This window comes from Centruroides vittatus, unplaced genomic scaffold (genome assembly GCF_030686945.1).
Source record: "Centruroides vittatus isolate TY-2023 unplaced genomic scaffold, ASM3068694v2 contig_344, whole genome shotgun sequence".
Lineage (NCBI taxonomy): Eukaryota > Metazoa > Arthropoda > Arachnida > Scorpiones > Buthidae > Centruroides > Centruroides vittatus.
Genome location: NW_027122169.1, coordinates 502,717 through 523,049, shown reverse-complemented (window position 1 = coordinate 523,049; position 20,333 = coordinate 502,717). Strand labels below are relative to the sequence as shown.

The following is a 20,333-nucleotide window of genomic DNA, read 5'->3' as shown; positions in this document are numbered from 1 at the left end:
CCTGATTAACTATTTACAAACTTCTAGTACAGACCAGAAGTCACATGATATCAATTCAAAAATTTTCCCTGAAACAGAATAACATTGGCCAACATGCCTCTGTTGTTGTCAGGAAAAGTATGATGTTCAGGGGAAAACACTAATAATTTGAGATTCTGATCACACATTTTAAATTAAACGAATTTAAAATATGATTAAAAATTGCAACTCAGAATTGTGATGATGTCACAATAATTTCTGCTCATTTACATATAGCTCTTACTCATATTAATCTACATATTTTGCTAATTATTTATCTGTTATTTTCTTAATTGTTATTACATTTATTGCTACAATTAAATTTTTATAACATCTTGATTTACACATAAAGAAAGGAAGCATTACTATATTGTAAAATAACTATTTTAATTTAATGTAATTTTAAAGAAATTTTAAACATTTTATATAAACAAAACATATTCTGACATCATCACAATGCTGGACATCATCACAATGCTGGGCTGCAACTTTTAATCATATTTTTAATTGATTTAATTTAAAATATATGCTCTGAAATTTAGTAGTGTTTTGCCCCTGTACATCATACCTTTCCTAATATAAACAGAGTCATACTGGCCATCTGACTGTTCTGGAGAAAGTTTTTGAATTGAAATCATATAACCTCCATCTTGATCTTAAGTTCATATACAGTTAATTAGGGTCTCCTGCCCCTAAGCTATCTCGACTTTCATTTATCCAACTCCATTCTCAAGACAGATGAATGTCAATGGAAATTTATAAGTCTGCAATTTGAAAATTGTAGTCCAAAAATCTGTGAAAAACAATGCCAGAACTTTTAGAATAGTAAAAATGGTTGTATCACAAAAATTGTGATGTCAACTCTGGGTATATCCTGTTATGGTTCCAAACATTTGATGAAATCTGCATTTTCTAAACACTTTAAAATTAGAAATAAAATTCCTTGAGTGATGAATGCTTTGATCAATGTTTAAGATTATCTCTTTTGCCATATATTCTCAACTTTTAAATTATGGCTAATCTAAGTGATGTCAAAGATCTCATTAACATTATTTTTACTTACATTTAGTATTTACTGTGTTCGTAGTTTATTTTTTCTTTTTAATACAATAAAATTACTGTACAACTTTTTGTTTCCACTAAAATATTTAATAAACATTATAGGTCAGTTTGTTTCAGATTTGTTTCATTATTAGTTTGTCTATTTAACTTGTATTTGTTCCTCAAAGTCGGATTAAGTCAAAGTAGTTTTTACTTGTTTTAGAACTAAGAATAATCTTTGTTTTTAGTACGGCAGAACCTCGGTATACGACCTTAATCCGTTCCTGATGTTTGAACTTATACCGAATAGGGCATATAACAAACCAACCTTTCCCATAAGAAGTAATGTAAAAATGATTAATCCGTTCTCATGTAAAAAAAACCCCTCTTGACATGATATATTAATGGGGTTGTAAAATAATTTAAACACTATTTAAGCACATTAATAAAAAAATAAATTTTATTATATATTTTTGAAGTTATTACAGTATATTGTATTATATTATTTAAATCATAAAATCAAAATAAAATCAAATCAAACTCTCCTTAATACTAATAATCTGTTTAAAAATTGATTAAACCCCTTTCGCAACGTTAGCAGATTTAATAATGTCTTTATTTTTCACGATTGTCGATATTGTCGTTCTCGGAATATGGTATGCAACAGTTAAATCTCGAACACCCATGCCACCTTCATATTTCTCAACAATCTCTTTTTTCAGTTCCATTGTGATTCTAGTCATTTTTTTAGTTTTCTGTTGCTTTTCATTTGCCTTTTTGCAATTCATGATTAATAAAAATAATAAAATTTTACTTACAAATTAAAATCAGAAAATTTAACAAAGTTATAAACCGTGGGACCGCGAATGTCTAGTCTGGTCTAGTACACCGATGGTGCTACTTGTTCATAGATGATGCGTATAATTGAATTAAGTCGTATACCAAACAAAAGTTGTTTCGTCCAATTCCGAATTGGACGTAATCTAAAGCAGACGTGTACCGAGGTTCCACTGTATTTTATTATACATCAGATTCTAATTTTATATTTTTGCCATATATTAATAGATTACAAATGTCACTATATGAAAAAATAACTTGCATATGCATACAGATTACAGTCCTGGTATATAACACTTAATCATTTGTAACTTGATTTGAACACCTAGAAATGAACTAATGTGCTTGAAATTTTTAAAAAAAACTGTTTTATGTACTCAAAAAAAAAATTTAAATTTTACAAACACAATCTACATTCGACTTCATTCTATTATATTAAAATTGAAGTAGTTGCTATGTTTATTTTACTTTAACAAATATAGGTTTATGTTTTCTTATAATCATCATTTAATAATTATCTACATATTGGAGAGAAAGACTTATAGGAAGATATAATTATTACAAAAAAATAAAAGTCATAAATAGTGATAAGTATAAATTTTTGTTCTTAAATACACTTTTAAATAATACCTTTATTGCCTATATTAATTGTTTAACTGTTTTTCAAGATAGTTCTTGGATACATCATTTCTTTCAACTTCCATTTCAAATGATAGATGAGATTCCAAAAATTGTGAAGCTCTTCATCATTAAAGTCCCACGATTTCTTTGACCTGACTCATCAGGAAATTCCTACATGAAAGGTGAAAGAAAACTAATGATAGTGATAATTTGCTAATTCTAAGTATGCTTTCAGCCAAAATAAAAACTATCAAAAACTTCATTTCCAAAATGATATATTAGATAACATTTATTTCTTTTAAAATATTTTTATTGTTTTCTATTTAAATATTATTGTAACAACTGAAAAATTTAATTTGTATCATTTTAAAATTCACATATATTTTTCTATAACTTTATGATAGCATTTTCTTTATCGGTGTTATTTCTGAAAGAAAGTAAAGTTATAAATATCATTTTAGTAGATCAATCTAAGTCATTGTTAATTAGAAGAATGTTGTAGATCAATAATAATAAAAAATTTTCTTTTTATATTCTCTTTGAAAATTTATATATCTTCAATATTTTCCAAATATAAAATATTAATATTAATATGAATAGAAATAAGTTTTAATATTATTCAGATTTTTAACATAATAATGCAACTGAAATTGTGAACTTGTGGGGAAAAAAATCTACCTTTTATCTATTTATTTAAGATAATTTAAATATTATTTAAATATAATAGACAACTAATTATGAATTCAATCATTTATTTGATTAGTGTTTTTATATGAGAAAATTTTATTTTGATAAATTTCTCTCTATATTAAAAATTAATATCATTAAAAATAATCTATTTCTTAATTCTGTTTCTTTCTTTATATTTTTATTCAACAATTTTTAAAATAGCATGACTACAGTAAATAATATAATAATCTTGTTCTCATATTTTTGAACATGAGAATAAGATTTAACTTTTTTCCCAGCAATTGAAGATCATATTTAATTTTTTTTCAATTTTTTAATCTATGATGAGCTTATGTTCACGAATATGATTGAAGATATTCAAGAGAATAAAATATTAAATTGCCTGCATACAAGTTAAATTTCATAAAAATTCCTATATTTTAAAAAAAATCTTTATTTTTATAAAGTTTTGCATTTTTATAATTATTGTCTATAAAATAATAAATAAATAAACCTTACAAGATTTATATTAATGTAATCTCATTTTAAAATTGTATTTTGAAGAAATTATAAAGAAATACATTCTCAAAATATTGTAATCACAACTAAGATAATAAATAAAAGTAATTTATTTTTATGTAATTCTATGCTTTTATTCAAATGTCTTTCTTAAAAGATACAACTGAAGAAAAAATGGAATTGACCAATTGGGATAATCAACTCTGTATCTAGAAAATTAAATTTTAATGTTTATTTGGAATAAAAATGCTTATTTGATTACATTCTTATAGTCATGCAACTTAGAACAAGAAAGATGTATCCCAACCAACATTTCATTAACATTTTTCAACATTTTTCTGCCAATATATCCTATCAATATATCTTGTCATTAGGTACAGTAATTATAAACTTAAGTGGATGAAAAAAATAGTCAGTTTTTGAGCAAGAAAGGCATATCCCTATGGAGCTAATAGCTAACATCACACAAACTTCACAAGCTGAAAATTATTTGCTGATAGGTAGGCCACATTAAGTTCAGTAACAGATGTAACAGGTTATCTGACTTATTATTAATGTAATACAATGTTACACACTGATTTGTCTTATTATGCAAAATGAATGTCAGTTGATATACACCCTTCTTGTTCTAAGTTGCACAATTATTCATAATCCAATACTTTCTGCATTAATGCAGTCAAAATATTATATAAATAATATTAATAATGTTATTTGAAATGTAAAATCATACTGTATTTAAGAACATATAATCCAATTAATTATTTACTTTTCTTTTAATTTTTACTATGTTTTTTCCCCTTCTACATTATTATCCAGTTTCTCCATTGTTTATATGTTAGTTATTCATTCTGTTTTCTTACTGCTTCAAATAATTCAAATGATATATTCTTAATTATATCTGATATTCTTGCTACATTATTATAGAGTTATAGAGCCACTTTCATTTTTGTTTTTTTTTTTTTTAACTTTTTACTTTGAAAATATTATTTTAGTTTGATCAATTTAAAGATAAACATAGTTTAAACTTTAGTCATATCTTTGTTTAGTGTCATCATATGATCAATCCATACATTTGTGATTTTAAATTAAAATTTCCAGAATACTCATAAAATGAAATTTTAAAAAACAGCTTAATACAAGAAGTAAATTTTAAAAATATTTTAAGACTTTTAATATTTATAAAATAATTTTAATTCCATTGTCAGAATTATAAAAACAAAGTTGTGAACATTATTAAAAACATTCTAAAATAAAACATTAATTGAATCTGTTTCTTTTTCATTGTAGTTCTGAATACAGAATTAAAATTATTCTGAAAATATTTAAAACTATAAAAAAATATAAAATATATATATTGACTTTTAGAATTAAGGTTATTTGTTTAAGTTCAAATAAGAAATTTTTTATTAATATTATAATTTCTCTTACTTTGTAGATGTATTTTGTTTAAAGATAGTTTTGATTAGGAAATAAATCACCTTCTAATCACTAATCTATTTGAAAGAAATCTACAAATTAAAAGAACTATATTAAATATCAACAGAAAGAGAATATTATTTTTGCAGACTATGAATTAATATGTAACCTAAATATTGCAGTGTTGTGAATGTAGTGGTGAAGTCATATGTCAAAAAACTCACAAACTTTAAGGTTCTAACCATCTTCCCTTAAGTCACCTTAGTCACCCACACCAACGTAACACAATCCAACAACCCTATGTACAGTACATCTTAGTTGATTTTGATCAGGATATGAACTTGTTATACAAGGAATTAGCTGCTAAACAAGAGGCCGGTTTGGTATACAGGCATAATGTCACAATTTACAAACTACTTTGCAATGGAAAAGATGTGGTCAACAAAGAGAGGTTATGGAGTATACAAAGTTCCTATAAGGGATGACAGATTCAATAAATATCATGAATACATAGGATCAACTAAACAATCCGTATATAAGCTAAACAATCCATATATAAACTAGACAATCCCTAAGCAACTAGCTGAACATAGATATGAGATTACTAACAAGAAACATATCCATATATGTGCACACTAATCTCCAGGATATTACAATCATTAGAAAGGCCAACCAATTGGAACATATTAGAACACTGGAAACACTGAAGATTTTCAAGTCACAAGCAAAAGGGGTATGCATTAACTTCAAGAAGGAAAAGAGCATGTCATATGCATGGCAAGCATTTTGTGATGGCACGTTGTCAAGTATGATGTAAAATGATACCGTACTTGACTACTGCTTTTAATGAAAGTCTTTATGAACAATACAATTGTATATGTTAAACATAGTTTTAAACTGTAGCATTATAAAAAGGTTATGGGTATTTATTGGTTTAAATTTATTCCTTTATGTTTTACGTCATTGTATTGTCCACACTGAACTGTTATGTCACATTATTGCTAAACAGAAAAATGGTTGTTAAATTATCAATGTAAAATAATTTTACTTATATGTTCACTTTATACTGCAAGTGTGAAATTTCACAGTAATTATTTACTTTTAAATTTTTCTTCTTAGTCTTGTAATATATTGTTGTTTGATTTGCATTCCAAATATTGGAACATTAATTGTCTTGATAGAGATCTTAGTATTAGATCAAAAACGTTTTCTAGTTTTAGTATTGTTTTATACTGGAGAATTAAGGTATTAAAGGTGTTATTTTAGGGTTTATACAAATCCAGTTTTCATTAGTAGAGAAGACTATTTAAAATCAATAAAATTTTATAAATAGATTTATATATACATAAATCTGTTTTCTAATCTAAGTTAAATAATAACATAGGATTAATATTGCTACTGAAATGTCTACACAGAGATAGGGTGACCAGATATCCTGTTTTTTTGGGACATGTCCCATTTTTCTACAATTTGTTCCATTGTCCTGACAACCTTTGTCAAAACACTTAAATGTCCTGTTTTCTTTATTTATATATTTACATCATGATCAATATATTTCGAGCGAGTTCATTCAATGGTTTGAATGACTTCATGTATCTTCATGAAATCAGCTGCAACAAGTGTACTTCTATAAGCTCACTAATTATAATCTCAAACCACTTTATGAAAATTACTATTAATGACTGTGTTTAAAGTTATTGTTCATGCTAAACACCAAATATATATTACAATTTTTATTATTTTAATTTATCTTAGCTTTATTATTTATACTCCTGAGAATATGTAAGTAAAGTAACCACAGTAAGCACCATTTATTGTGACCACCAATTCAAAACAGTAAAATCCAATGCATTTAAATCATTTATTAAAATTGTATTTTTGGATATTAGATTTAGATGAATTTAGATATTTTTATGTCATTTTTGAGGCAGTTATTGATTATACAGTATATACTCTGTAATATGAATGCAAGACAAGCAAAAATAAATGAATATTTTAAATAATTATGTAACATATTACATAATCTAAATTTTGTATATTTTTTAGTATTAGTTAATTTTGTTCTTTTGGTAACTGTAAGTTGATTCTTTATATTATTGTTTTTATTTTTGTTTTCTTTAGAGATAACGTATATCCAATTTTCAGTTATTAGAATAACCATTTAATAGAATCAATATTCAATTGATAAATGTGATCACAACAAACAGTGCTCACCTACAAACTTTAATTTATCTAATTGACAATTTTGTGTGCCATATGCTATAAAAACAAAACAACTTATTATTTTTTTTACTTTTTAGACCTACCTTAAAATTTGAAATGCTAAAAAGAAAATGCATTTACAAAAAAAAGTTCAAACAGAAATGGAGTTAAAAAAAAAAAAAGTTGAACTAATGAAGAAGTACTATGTAATCTTTGTTCCTTGTATTTTAACATCTCCCACAGGAGATCAGATATAAAACAGCATATTCAGTCTCAAAAACAAACTGTTCCTTTCATCTTTTGCAGAAACATCAAAATCTACTGAAATATTTTTTTCATTAAAAAAATTCTACCAAGAAAGAGTCAACAATAATATCAGAACTGACGGTAGCTTATCATATTTTAAAACATCACCAATCATTTTGGCCTGCAGATTGCAACAACAAACTATTTCAAAATAAATTTTTAAATTCCACAATTGCCACAAAATTTTCTTGTGAAAAAACTAAAACCACAGCTCTAATTTAAAATGTTATTGCTCCATTTCATAAAAATGAAGTATTGAATAAATTAAAAAATGCAATATTTTCTGGTATCTCTACAGATGCCAGTAATCATAAAGCCAAAAAAATTGTTTCACCATTAACATATTATCTTTCAAAACAATATGGCATGCAGATTAAACTCTGAAACTCAAAACATTAGAACATGAAACATCTGAAACAATTGCAAATTTTACTTTCAAAACAATGCCTGAAAATAAAATAGATCTTTGGGGCAGGTAATACTAACACTAATTGTGGTGGACAAAAACATAACAATACAAACAACATCTTGCAAAAATCTAAGAAGGATACAAACCCTACTATACCAGATATAGGTTGTTCCGCCCATGTTTTGCATAATGCAATTCAGTGCTGCTGCTGGAAGATTATCATGTGATGTCAAAGTTATAGCATGAAAGGTTGTCATCAATTTAGTAATTGAAATCAGAATTCAAGAACATTTCATTCCTATAACATAAAAAACTATTCAGGATTACAATATTTCAGAATGACAACAGAAAAATTCTGTAATTGAACTTACGGATTGTTACGAAACTTATTTGGCATATTTAAGCAAGTGATGTAAACCCTAAATAAATATAAACTTTTCAATTGGATATTGTTAGAAAAACATCCACTTTGGGAAGAAATTCAAATATTGGTTGAATATATTATTGATCTGGTAGTAGAAATTGAAAATAATCTCATAAATCAATTTTCTAGTTCTTTAAAAAAGTTTATTTCATAACAAATAAAAGAAAAGAAAACAAAGTGGATCTCCACATCATACATTGATAAATGAAATAATTTTTTCCTCTGTTGTTGAGACAGAAGAACAAAGAAAGTGAACTCTTTAAATTGTGAAACTATTTATTTGCATGTCAGCCCATAATGGAAATACAGAACAAGTATTTTCAATAATAAAAACACAGCGGACAGATGAAAATAACAGACTTGAAATAACCACAATGGATTCAATGGTTTTAATTTTGTACATCTACAGTACAGTTACTTGTGATGAATTTTATACAATTATCTAACAAAACAAAGTAATTATATGACAAGAAAAACATTCATTAAAATACAATTAATTTTTAATGTATTGTTTTATTTAAAATAATTTTTTATTAAGCATTGTTTAATTAAAAAATGATTTTAATAAACAAACTATTATAATTACACAATGTTCAATAAAAAATATAATAAGAAAACATCATTTTATGAGTGATTATTATTTTCCAAAAAGTTTGCAAGAAAAAATTTTAATGTTCTTTTTCATATTTTCAATTTATGGTCAACCTACATAGAGATGATATTCAGTCAGTATGCACCAGAAGTCATACCAATCATTAAAATTTATAAATATTTCCATATCTGTTGTTAAATATAGTAATAATTATCATTATTATAAGCAATATTAAAAGAAATGCTCTACTTATTGAAACTACAAGTTACCTAATGACAATCAATTTAGTGGAAAATTGTTAATTTTGATGCAGTTCCTAATATCAAATTATAATTCTGACATGCTAGTTAGCAACAATCAAATCAAAGAAAAAGCTCTCTAATTATTTCTCAATATGAAAAAAAATGATTTAGAAATTATTGGAATGATATTTATGCCATCTGGTTAAAGCATGTAAACAATTAAAAATAAATGAAATATTCTAACTTGTTTGCATGTACACATGTTCTTTTTTCACTTTTAATTACTTGCATTATACATGAATTTATAATAATGTACCAACTGTTAAATATTTTAAATATCAACACTATGTCTACAGATTCTGTAACTAAATCATAAAAAAATTAAATGCTATTCAAAATAACATTTTTAAATTTAAGATGAATTAAAATAATTAGAATAGTTACAAAAAGTGAAAAATTTAACTCAATCTAATACAATATTTTATAGTAATAAATGCAAAGATTATATATTAGTATAAGATATTTTTAAATTTCTAATGAATAAAGGTAAAAAACAAACACAAAGTATTCAGGTTAAATACATCAGTGCTGGGAAAATAGATATACAAACATATAACATTATCAACTGTATTCATTAAATTTTGAAAAAAAAATACACACATACCCACACACATACAGTGATATTCCATTAACTTGCATCATTGGGACTGATGCAATGCAAGATTATCAGATAGGTGCTTTATTGGATGGTGGAAGCTTTTCCAGTTTTCTGATCTGCTGGTCACAATTTTACATATCTTTAAATGTAACAGTACATGAATCCATCTTTTATAATTGTTTAACAAATCATTTCAATTTTTCCAGACTATTTCTACCATTGGTTAGCTTGAAACAAGAACACACTATCCTTACTTTGTGCTTTGTAAGATACACTTTTATTGCATATAAATACATACAAACTCTAATTATTCAAGTACGTACATGAATAGTAATGTACTGTAGCTTTTTCATGATAATTAGTGATTCTAAGTGTGGTAAATATTTTTGCTTCTCATATCAAACCTGTGCATTAATATCTTTGGAAAAGTCTTTAGAAAAATCATGCACAAGTTAACTGGTTTTAACTAGCACAGCATCATGTTGTCTTGAAATTCCTCATCTCTAAAAGGAGAACTCACAAGAATGGCATGTTTTGAATGCTTTTTGCAAGAAAATCTTAACTACAACCTACTCAGTGCACCAATAACTCTCATCCCCCGACAATGAGCTCAACATGCCAGATTATCAGGTTTGCCGGCATACCAGATACCAGACTAATAGAATTTCGCTGTATATATATAGTTAATACAATTACAAAAGTAACTTTATAATAAATGGTATGATTGTTCAAAATTATTTTAAGATGCTAAATGAGCTGACCTTTACTTCAAAACAATAGCAATAATAACAATTTTAAAATTGAATACCTATTAATGTGGATACTAACTAATTAAATAAACTATTAAAAAGCAAACTGATAACAAGAAATGCTTAGCTTTTCTAAATGTTTGGATTCAAATTTCAAATTACTACTTTAAATTCAAAATGTTGAGGTTATTGATGTTTGTCTTTTTTATAGAATGTTATTCTAATTAATATTTACTGTAGAGTAATATATTTATTTAATATGTTAATTAAAAAGTTACTTTACAACTATTTTAATAAAACATTTTGACACTCGTAACAAATTCTTATAATCTAAATATGAATATACTTATGATCAGGAGAAATTATCTGGATAACTTATAAAATTGATATAACATGATATTCCTTTCCATAATATTTGAAAGAACAATTTACCTTTTTTACATTAAAGTGGTTAAAGTCACAATTTTCACTCAAATAAATGAAAAGACAGGAATTTTGGGGGAAAAGTATCCAAATAGAATAAAAATTGCTCTTTATTACAGTACTCAAAACCCTTAGGTTAACTCTTTCTAATTCAAATTTTATTTTACACTTGATTGATACAAAGTTCAATTTTGTTATCTGTAGACTAAATAAAAAATGAAAATAAACAAATTTTGCCATACTAACAAGGAATTACTTTTTGTGACATTGTCACAATGCCGGGCTGCAATTTTTAATCATATTTTTGATTTATTTAATTTAAAATATATGCTTGCCACCTAAAATTAATATTGCCTTTTCCTTTAACAATTGAGTTGTGCCAACCATCTATCTAACTCCTTTTAGGGGAAAATTTTAAAATTGAAATAACGTATCTTCCATAATTATTATTCCCTTATTGTCCTTATTTCAATTAGTATTATATTTGTAACTTGGACTTAAATTATTAACAGGACTGTTAAACTGGTGTTAAGTATTAATGCAAAATTGAGCAAAAGTTCTTAAAAACAGACTTTCTTTATTGAGCCTCCTGTACACATACTTTTGCTCAATTTTGCATTAATACTTAACACTAGTTTAACAGTCCTGTTAATAATTTAAGTCCAAGTTGACAAATTTAATACGAACGTATCTTCCAGTTTTCATTGGTTCATATATAGTTAATTGGGGCCTCTTGCCCCTAAACTTTCCATATCTGGTCTTGAATTTCATTTATCTATCATCATTCTCAAGAATAAGGAAAGACATATAGATGGAAAACAAATGACTGGGAATTTATAGGTCTACAATTTTTTCAAATTGCAGCCCAATAATTAATTAGAGATACCTGTCTATGCTATTGAAAAATCCAACTATTAGTGGAAAAATAAAATGTTCTAAATGTAATGGAGATTAGATTTTTTCCTCATGCTTACAAAAAAAGTAACTTTTAATTTCTGTAGTTTTTGTTTAAATTATCTTTACAAATCTCATGAAATCATTAAAAAATTCTTACCTGAAACACTGGTATCTGTCTTAAAAACTTATTAACTTGAGGTATTCTGGATGTTTTTCCATATAATTGATCACCATATCCATCAAGAACAACTTGTTCTAATTTTTCTAAGGCACCCAATTTAAGCCAAAGAGAAATTGGATCATCACTTACTGATGCCATTAATGGAAGTGGCATTTGACGTACTGACCGTACTGGAGGAAGATTAGATGTGAAGGCAGTAGATGCCAAGGTTGTTGGACTAGTCATTCGGGAACGGTGGGCAATACACTAAAAACAATTAAATCTTTTTGAATATTAAAATTTTTAGAAAGCATAGTGAAAAAGAAAACATGTATATATATTTTATATTTTATTTTTAAAAAATATTTTAATATTTATGTTCTATTGATTCATACTATTTAATCTTATGTGTATTATCCATTTTCTTAAGACAAAATATATTATCAGTATGTAGTACAGAAATTCCATATTTTATTGTTTTATATGTAAATGAGTATCAACTTTCTAATAAATAATATAAAAATGTACATAATATAAAGCAGTATTAAAATAAAAATTAAAAAAAAATTATGTTAATTCCTTTATTAATATTAATGCAAATTCTTCAAGTAAAGTTTAAAGTTAAAAGAAAATGTCATGCTTAAAGCATTTAAAAAAGAACGTAATGGAACAGTTAATAAAAAAAAAATATATATATATATATATATATATATACAAATTTTAAATAGGTCAATATTGTTAATTATTTATATATAAACACAAGGTTATAAAATGGATTAGTTAAAATTAAATTTAAACAAATAAAAACATGAAACCTACCTGTTGAGAAAATTCTTGATTTTTATTTAAATAAAATATAATTAAATATAATAAAATATAATTACAGTAGAACCTCGATTATCCGGACCTCTATTATCTGGATTTTCGATTATCCGGATTGTACAAAATAAACAAAAATTGTACAAATTTGCTGATTTGCACTTGGAGAATTGCGACACTGTTTATGTTTATGGAAGGCATGGAACAAAATTTTGAAAAGACCATTAGTAAATTCCAGTAACACAGTAGAAAGTGGTTAGGAGACATTGCGGAAGCAATAGCACAAATTTCAATATGTGCTGAATGTGACGAAGATTATGTAAGCAAGTGGTTAAATTGCGATACGAACGATCCTGGATTCCAAATTTTGAATGATGAGGAAATAATTAAAGATGTATCTGCCTCAGACGAACAAGATTGAGAAGACAAAGAAAAGATTTCCAAAGCAAGAGATAATGGTCCTAAACATTCTGAAGCTTTTCAGTGCTTAGATGTCGCCATGAAGTGGTTTGAGAGCTAAGAAGAGTGTAACTCAGGACAACTTATATGTCTTAAAAATATTCGCGATTTAGCAGCTTCAAAAAGAACAGCTAGCTTTAAACAAAAATCGTTAATTAAATTTCTTAATAAAAAATAATTTAATATTGAAGCTATATGTAAGTCTAGACAAATAAAAATTATTCATAGTGTATGTACATGTCTTTCACTGTCAATTATTATTTTTTCAATTATCTGGATTTTTCCTTATCCGGACTACCTTCATCCCCAATTAGTCCGGATAATAGAGGTTCTACTGTATATATTTTTTAACTATTGCTTACAATAGTTAAAAAATTTTAAATTTTTGTTATTTAATATAACAAAAAAAAGCAAATATTGATATTAATTAAACACAGAATAAAATTAAGTTTAATTAGAATATCAGATTTGTTTTTCTTCTAATCAAATTTAATTAAAAATAGAATAGTCTATAAAATGTTTATTTAAATGAGACAAACACACTTACATAAAACCAGGTAACTGGAGTGGTTGATTATAAGGAACGCTAATGTTTTTGAAGCCCCGTCTGGGCTCTTCTTCAGGTGATATAGTAAAAAAAGAGAAGCTGTACATTGAGAATCGAATAGTGTTCTTTTGAAAAAACCATCATTCGAATCATGCCACGTGGAAACCTTCCAATAGATTTAAATGAAACAAGTGATGATTTGTGTAAAGAGCATGCGCTTCTTAACGATGTTGATGGTAATTTTTAAAAATTATCCTCTAGCAGAATCTGCCATGCTGCTGAAAGGGCCATCTTCGGGTCTTCAAAAACGTTAGTGTTCCTTGTAATCAACCACTCCGGTTACCTGGTTTTACGTAAGTGTGTTTATTGTATTTCATCCCGGTGTATGAAGATGATTGATTTTAAATGAGCTTAATATTGTTACGTAAGAGTAAGTAAATATAAAACAATAGTACAAAACTGCCAAAACTATTTGGAAATTTATTATGAAATAATCAATTTAAACTACTTTCCTCAGAGATAAAGCATTTTAAGTTGGGTTTATGTTTGAATGCAATATTAATTAATTATTCAATATTTACTGTAACAAAATAATTTCTTTGAATATATTCAAAACTATATTACTATATAATATTTAATTCAACAACAAAAGTAATAAATTAGGAGCCATCCATTAATTGAAAGTACAGTTTAAGGGGGAGAGAGGAGTCTTTTTTGACTCCTCTCTCCCCCTTAAACTGTATATCATTTTATATGAGGATGGATGGAGGGAGGCATTATCTATGTGAACTTTTTTTAGTGATACTAGTGGCATACAAATTTGTTTTTATAAGCCTACTTATGTGAATAAACTATCAGTTTGAAAATATTTGTAGAATGTTTTTAAATCATTTCTTCAATGTTAAAAAAATATTGTACAAGTACTATACATGTAATTAAAAGGAAGAGAACTTGACAAAAGTATACATCATTGTACACAACAGAAAGAGGGGGTTAAAAGTGATTCAAAAATTATGCACTTAATGGATGGTCCTTAATTAATAATATACATAAGTTATTATGCAATGTACTGTACAAAAGTTTAATTATATTACTTTAAAAACTTGAGCATGTGATTATTAGTATATTTGCATTAAAAATATTATATATGAAAGTATTAAAATTTATAGTAGTTACTAAGATACACTTAATGTAGTCAATAGCACAACAAAAAATTATAATATATAAAATGTAAATACAAAAATAACATTATTTTTTTTTCAACTACAAAATTAATGTACTTATATTTTCTTAAATCATTTCAAAATTATTAGCAATTTCTTTATAATAAATTTTATTGCAAAAATAACAATTTTCATTAACCTTTTATATATTAAATTTTGTATTAAACCTGAAAAATATCAATATTTATCATTAAAAAAAAACCTACTTATTTATTTTATAATAAACTTATAAGTAAATAAAATGTATTGTAATGTTCTAAGAAGAGATAAACACCACTTATTGAACTGGAATAATCAAAAGTACTTCTGAAAAAAAGTTTTCGGTTTCCTTAACCAGTAGTCATATGAATTTTCATAAATAAAATGAGAAATGCATAGCTCATTTTTGCCTATCTTAAACCAAATGATTGCCATATTAAATCATGATATTTTGCTGCTATCAATAACTAATGATAGTAGCAGTAAAATATCCCAATTTAATATGGCAATCGTTTAGCTTATTATTAAAACATTGGGTGTTGAAATGTTTGTATTTGCCTATCTTGTTCTTGAAATCCTTTTAACAAAAATATCAAAAATATTGAACATATTAATTTCTTATTAAGTAATATTCAGTACATAGAAATGACAAAAAAAAATATTTTATTATTTTGTACTGTACATACCAACAGATTTTTATTTTTGTTGTTAGTTTTAACTTTTTAATTTTATTGTGTTATTACAAGTGTGTTTATTGTAGGGGGAAGTCATTACTTGCCTTAGGGCATTGCTCAAGATTGTAGAAATAAATGAACAATTATTTATTATGACATTGTCACAATGCTAAGCTGCAATTTTTAATCATCTTTTAATTTAAAAAATCATGTGATGTTTGGTCCAGACAGGAAGTTTATATATAGTTAATAGAGGTCTATAGTTCCTAAGTTTTCCATATCTCATCTAGATTTTAGTGGGGTCTTGCCACTGTACTGATAACTGAGTTATGCTGGTCATCTATCTAACTCCATTTCCAAGAAAATTTTGAATTGAAACAATGTGTCCAGACTGAAAGTCCACATATAGTTCACTGGAATTAATCTTAACATATTTTTTACAAATTGTAAAAATTTATTGAACTTTAATTTCTTAACTTTTTCTAAATTAATATATGATTTCTAAACTTTTATGGTTTAAAATAACTAGGTTAACACTTATAGACACTAAAATATTTTAAATAATAAGTTTAAAGTAAATTGATTAATTAATTTTGAAAAGATAAAAATAAAAATAATTGTGTTTAAAAGTTTATTTATTAATTTCATACATTACATTCACAATTTATAATTAATGACATCATAATAGTACGTTTCTAGAAAAAATATTTAATGTTATATTCAAACTTTAAATTAAGATATCTAAAGATCAAGTAAAAATGTGAGGAAGCTGTTCTAACTATTAATTTGGATGTGATTAAGGGAATAAATTATTAAGCAACTTTTAAACATTCACTACCATACTTAAAAAAAGTATGAATAACTTTTCAGATCTAAATCCATATGTAAAAAATTAAATATTCATAACTATTTGATAAATATATTCTCAACTAAAATGACCAAAATTATTCACTTATCATCCCACTTTTATTCAATACAAAATTGTGACAATAAAGCTTTAAAATTTCAAACTGAGTTGAATCAAATAGTACAATTCTCAATCTGTAATTTTAAAAACATTAACCAGAAAATAAAATTTATTAATTTCATGAATACATTAATCAAGGAAACAACTGTCACTAGTCCAGAAAATTAAAAAAAAAATGTTGACACAGAAAAAGAATTTAATGTAGTGGAAATAGGAATTCTAGGTAGATGTGTCATTCTAGTACAACTAAAATCTATATTAACACACATTGCCCACTGGTGGCCAAGTGGATAAAACCACCAAATACTGACAGTCGGTCACGGGTTCGAGCCCGCCAACAGGTCGGCCGCACGCAGTTTTCCAGGTTTCCTTCGTGCGTCTAACACTTAAATACAGGCCAGATTCTCACAGAAAGTCCTCCCGGGAGGCATTCCACCTTGGCAGAACGCCCATGTGTTACGTTGCCACATCCCATCGAACCAAACCAATTAACACATATAACGACCTAAATCTTTGCCGACAAAAACCGTGGCAAACTATATTTCAGAAACATTTTGTTTAACAAATCACAAGTAAATTTGTTAAATTAAATGAAATATTCTTAATTACCTAAAACAAAAATTTCAATATATCAACATGAACATTAAAAAAAGAAAGTTTTAGTTTATAATTAAAATTAGTTAAATTATATTTTAGACTGCTAAATAACTTAAAATAAAGTGAAAACATTAACATAATGACAAATGATTTTAACACGTGACTTTGCCAAATGATTGTCAATTTTATTATTAATATAATACAATATTTTAAACTGGTTATGTTAATAGTTAGATCATATCACAGATTTTATATAATTATTGAAAACTGAATGGAAATTGTAGAAGTATAAGCTTATATTAACACAATAACCTTCTTAAAGAAAATATATATTAGATGTGAAACTTTACCATTCCAGCGTTGACCTATATAGCACAGAACGAAGACATCCTTATTCATAAATCTTCAAACTTGTCATGATTTCATCTACGGTAAAATATATTCTGAAGAACTGATAGAATCGACGTGTTGCATGATACGTTTCCATAGTAATCAACGAATCGATATAAATCGCGTGCGTTGACATGGTAACAAGAAACAATCGCGTGCACAGTAGAGTATTTCATAAACATCTTTACAATTATTTACTCTATCTATTAAAAATAATCGTTATAAGAATCTGAATTTATAACGTCGTTATATTACCGATCATATTTATGATTAAATTGATTAATAAACTACGAATGGCGCCTACAGAAAGCATTTTCTCTTCCTTTTCGATAAGCAGACGATTTTCAATCGGCCCTCTAGCGGAATTAATCGTCCTTCAAAACAAAATTATTTTTGTTTTTAAATCTTATCTACAGTTCTAAAAATCTATAAGTGATATTAGATTTTATTTTGTTGTTAAAAAATAAAGAATTAAATTTTTTTTTCGTTTTTGACTCTTTTTGACATTTAAGTACTAACGGGTCTTTTTCGTTATGCCCATCGTTCGCCGGCCCCGCAATAGATGCTGAAGGATGGGGCTTGACATGTTTAAAAAAATAGCAGAAAATTTTTCCGGGGTGGTCTGTTCCCGATATGTCGGACCTCGTCTTTCAATATCCGGTCGCTTCGTCGCGGGCGTGGCCGAAACTACTGTGGGCTTGTGTAAAAGGCGCTCTTAGTGCTTACAAGAAAGAAAAAAGAAAAACTATGGCCCAGTAGTTTTATCCAATTGGTCCATTGGTGGACGTACCCTTTGGACTTTTTCCATGAATGATCCCGAATATATATCGGATCAAATCCCTCATTACCTAGCTGCTTCTATTATGAACCTGGCGGAACCATCATGATATAGTGAGCAAAAAAAATATTTGCAATAAGCGTTATTTTACATAAGTAAACTTGAGAAACAGCTATGACAAAATAAATTTAACCATTGAATTGCTTTTACAATAAATATCCATAAACATGTTTTATTTTTGACCTCATTGACTAAATGTATGCAAGTTTAGTTTCATAACAAATACATAATAATACATTTTTTTTAAAGAACTTTAAGATTGTTTTCTCGCTTTTTCGTTTACGAATCGGTCAATCACTTTCTCCAGATCAAGTTGACAAGATATTGCTTTTTCAATTGATATAGCTAAAGAACTAAGACGGTGTTGTGACATGCTGTTTCTTAAACAAGTTTTGACTAATTTTGCATATATAGCGCCTCTCTGTAAGCTAACATGTAAAGTGTGTGCGAAAGCCAAAGACGTAAAATTAATATTCTTCACTTATCATTTATTTTGTATTCGTTTATGTTAGATGTTAGCAAAAATAACAGTGTGCAAACACTTTTTTTTTTTTTTTTTTTGCTTGCTGTACGTGGCAAAAGGGTCTCTTGTGAGGAAACAAGATTAAAAACTTTAATTTATAGTTATATTTAGTTACTTATATTATTTATTTTTAATTTTGTTTCAATTATTTTGAGCTATTTTAAACTTCAACCGATACCTCAACACGTCCCTGCTATGGCTTCATTTGCATAACTGCATGATAAAACTTTAATAAGTGGAATTACATATCACTAATTTAGGGTTTAAGTATGGCTGAGATACTAAATAATATTCTACTTAAAATTCTGTAAGCAGATGTTGATAGAGACACGAGTTAAGCAAACTTATTTTTGTCAGCATGTTTAATATGCAAATAAAAAATATATATATATCTAATGTCTATCTCTACCAATAACTAGTTACAGAAATGTAAATAAAAACATAATTTACCTATATTTAAACCCTAAATTTGTGGGATGCAATTACATTATTAAAATGTTACTATAAGATTATGCAAATGAAACTCTAGATGGAAAGTTGGTGATAGCAGTCGAAGTTTAACATAACTCCCAAAACTCAAAATAACTGAAACAAAATGGAAAACAAATAATATAATTAATTATATATAACTATAAATTAAAATTTCTCTTATCTCACACTCCTTGTGCCCACAGGGCGGAAGCAATTTGACTGATAAACTTGCCTGACACGTTGTTATTTTAGCAAATACAGTAATAGCGAGGTTGAGGCCGAAGTTTTAAATGCGAAAACGTGTACGTCGGACGTTCAGCGCCGCTTTCCCGTAAGTCTAAAAGTTTGACAATGGCGTTTGGAATGTTGAGCATGATTCCACTGACGTTCCAAACGCCATTGTCAAACTTCTTGACTTACGGGAAAGCGGCGCTGAACGTCCGACGTACACGTTTTCGCATTTAAAACTTCGGCCTCAACCTCTCTATTATCTCGGTTTTCGTCGATTTTTTCTGCGAAAAATTCGTCTCGGGCTTCGTCGGTTGCCTCGGATTTTGTCGGCGTGGTGACCTCGCTGCTAATTTTGCGAAAACAAAGGGCGACCCACGCGTTTTTCTGCTCAATGTGGCGTTTTTTTTCGTTGTGTGAACATTACCCCCTATA

General features: G+C 26.8%; 1 protein-coding gene across 1 annotated transcript in view; it reads right to left on the bottom strand.

The window, feature by feature from the left end:
* Positions 1-18,157, bottom strand: part of LOC136974143 (serine/threonine-protein phosphatase 6 regulatory ankyrin repeat subunit C-like) — a 79,746-nt gene extending 61,589 nt beyond the window's left edge. Inside the window, exons 1-2 of the mRNA XM_067268943.1 lie at positions 17,799-18,157; positions 12,181-12,450 (exon numbers count right to left, since the gene is read on the bottom strand). Coding sequence (XP_067125044.1) covers positions 12,181-12,450; positions 17,799-17,801 — 273 coding nt within the window. The 5' untranslated portion in view covers positions 17,802-18,157. The remainder of the gene's footprint in view (positions 1-12,180; positions 12,451-17,798) is intronic.
* Positions 18,158-20,333: the final 2,176 nt, after the last annotated feature.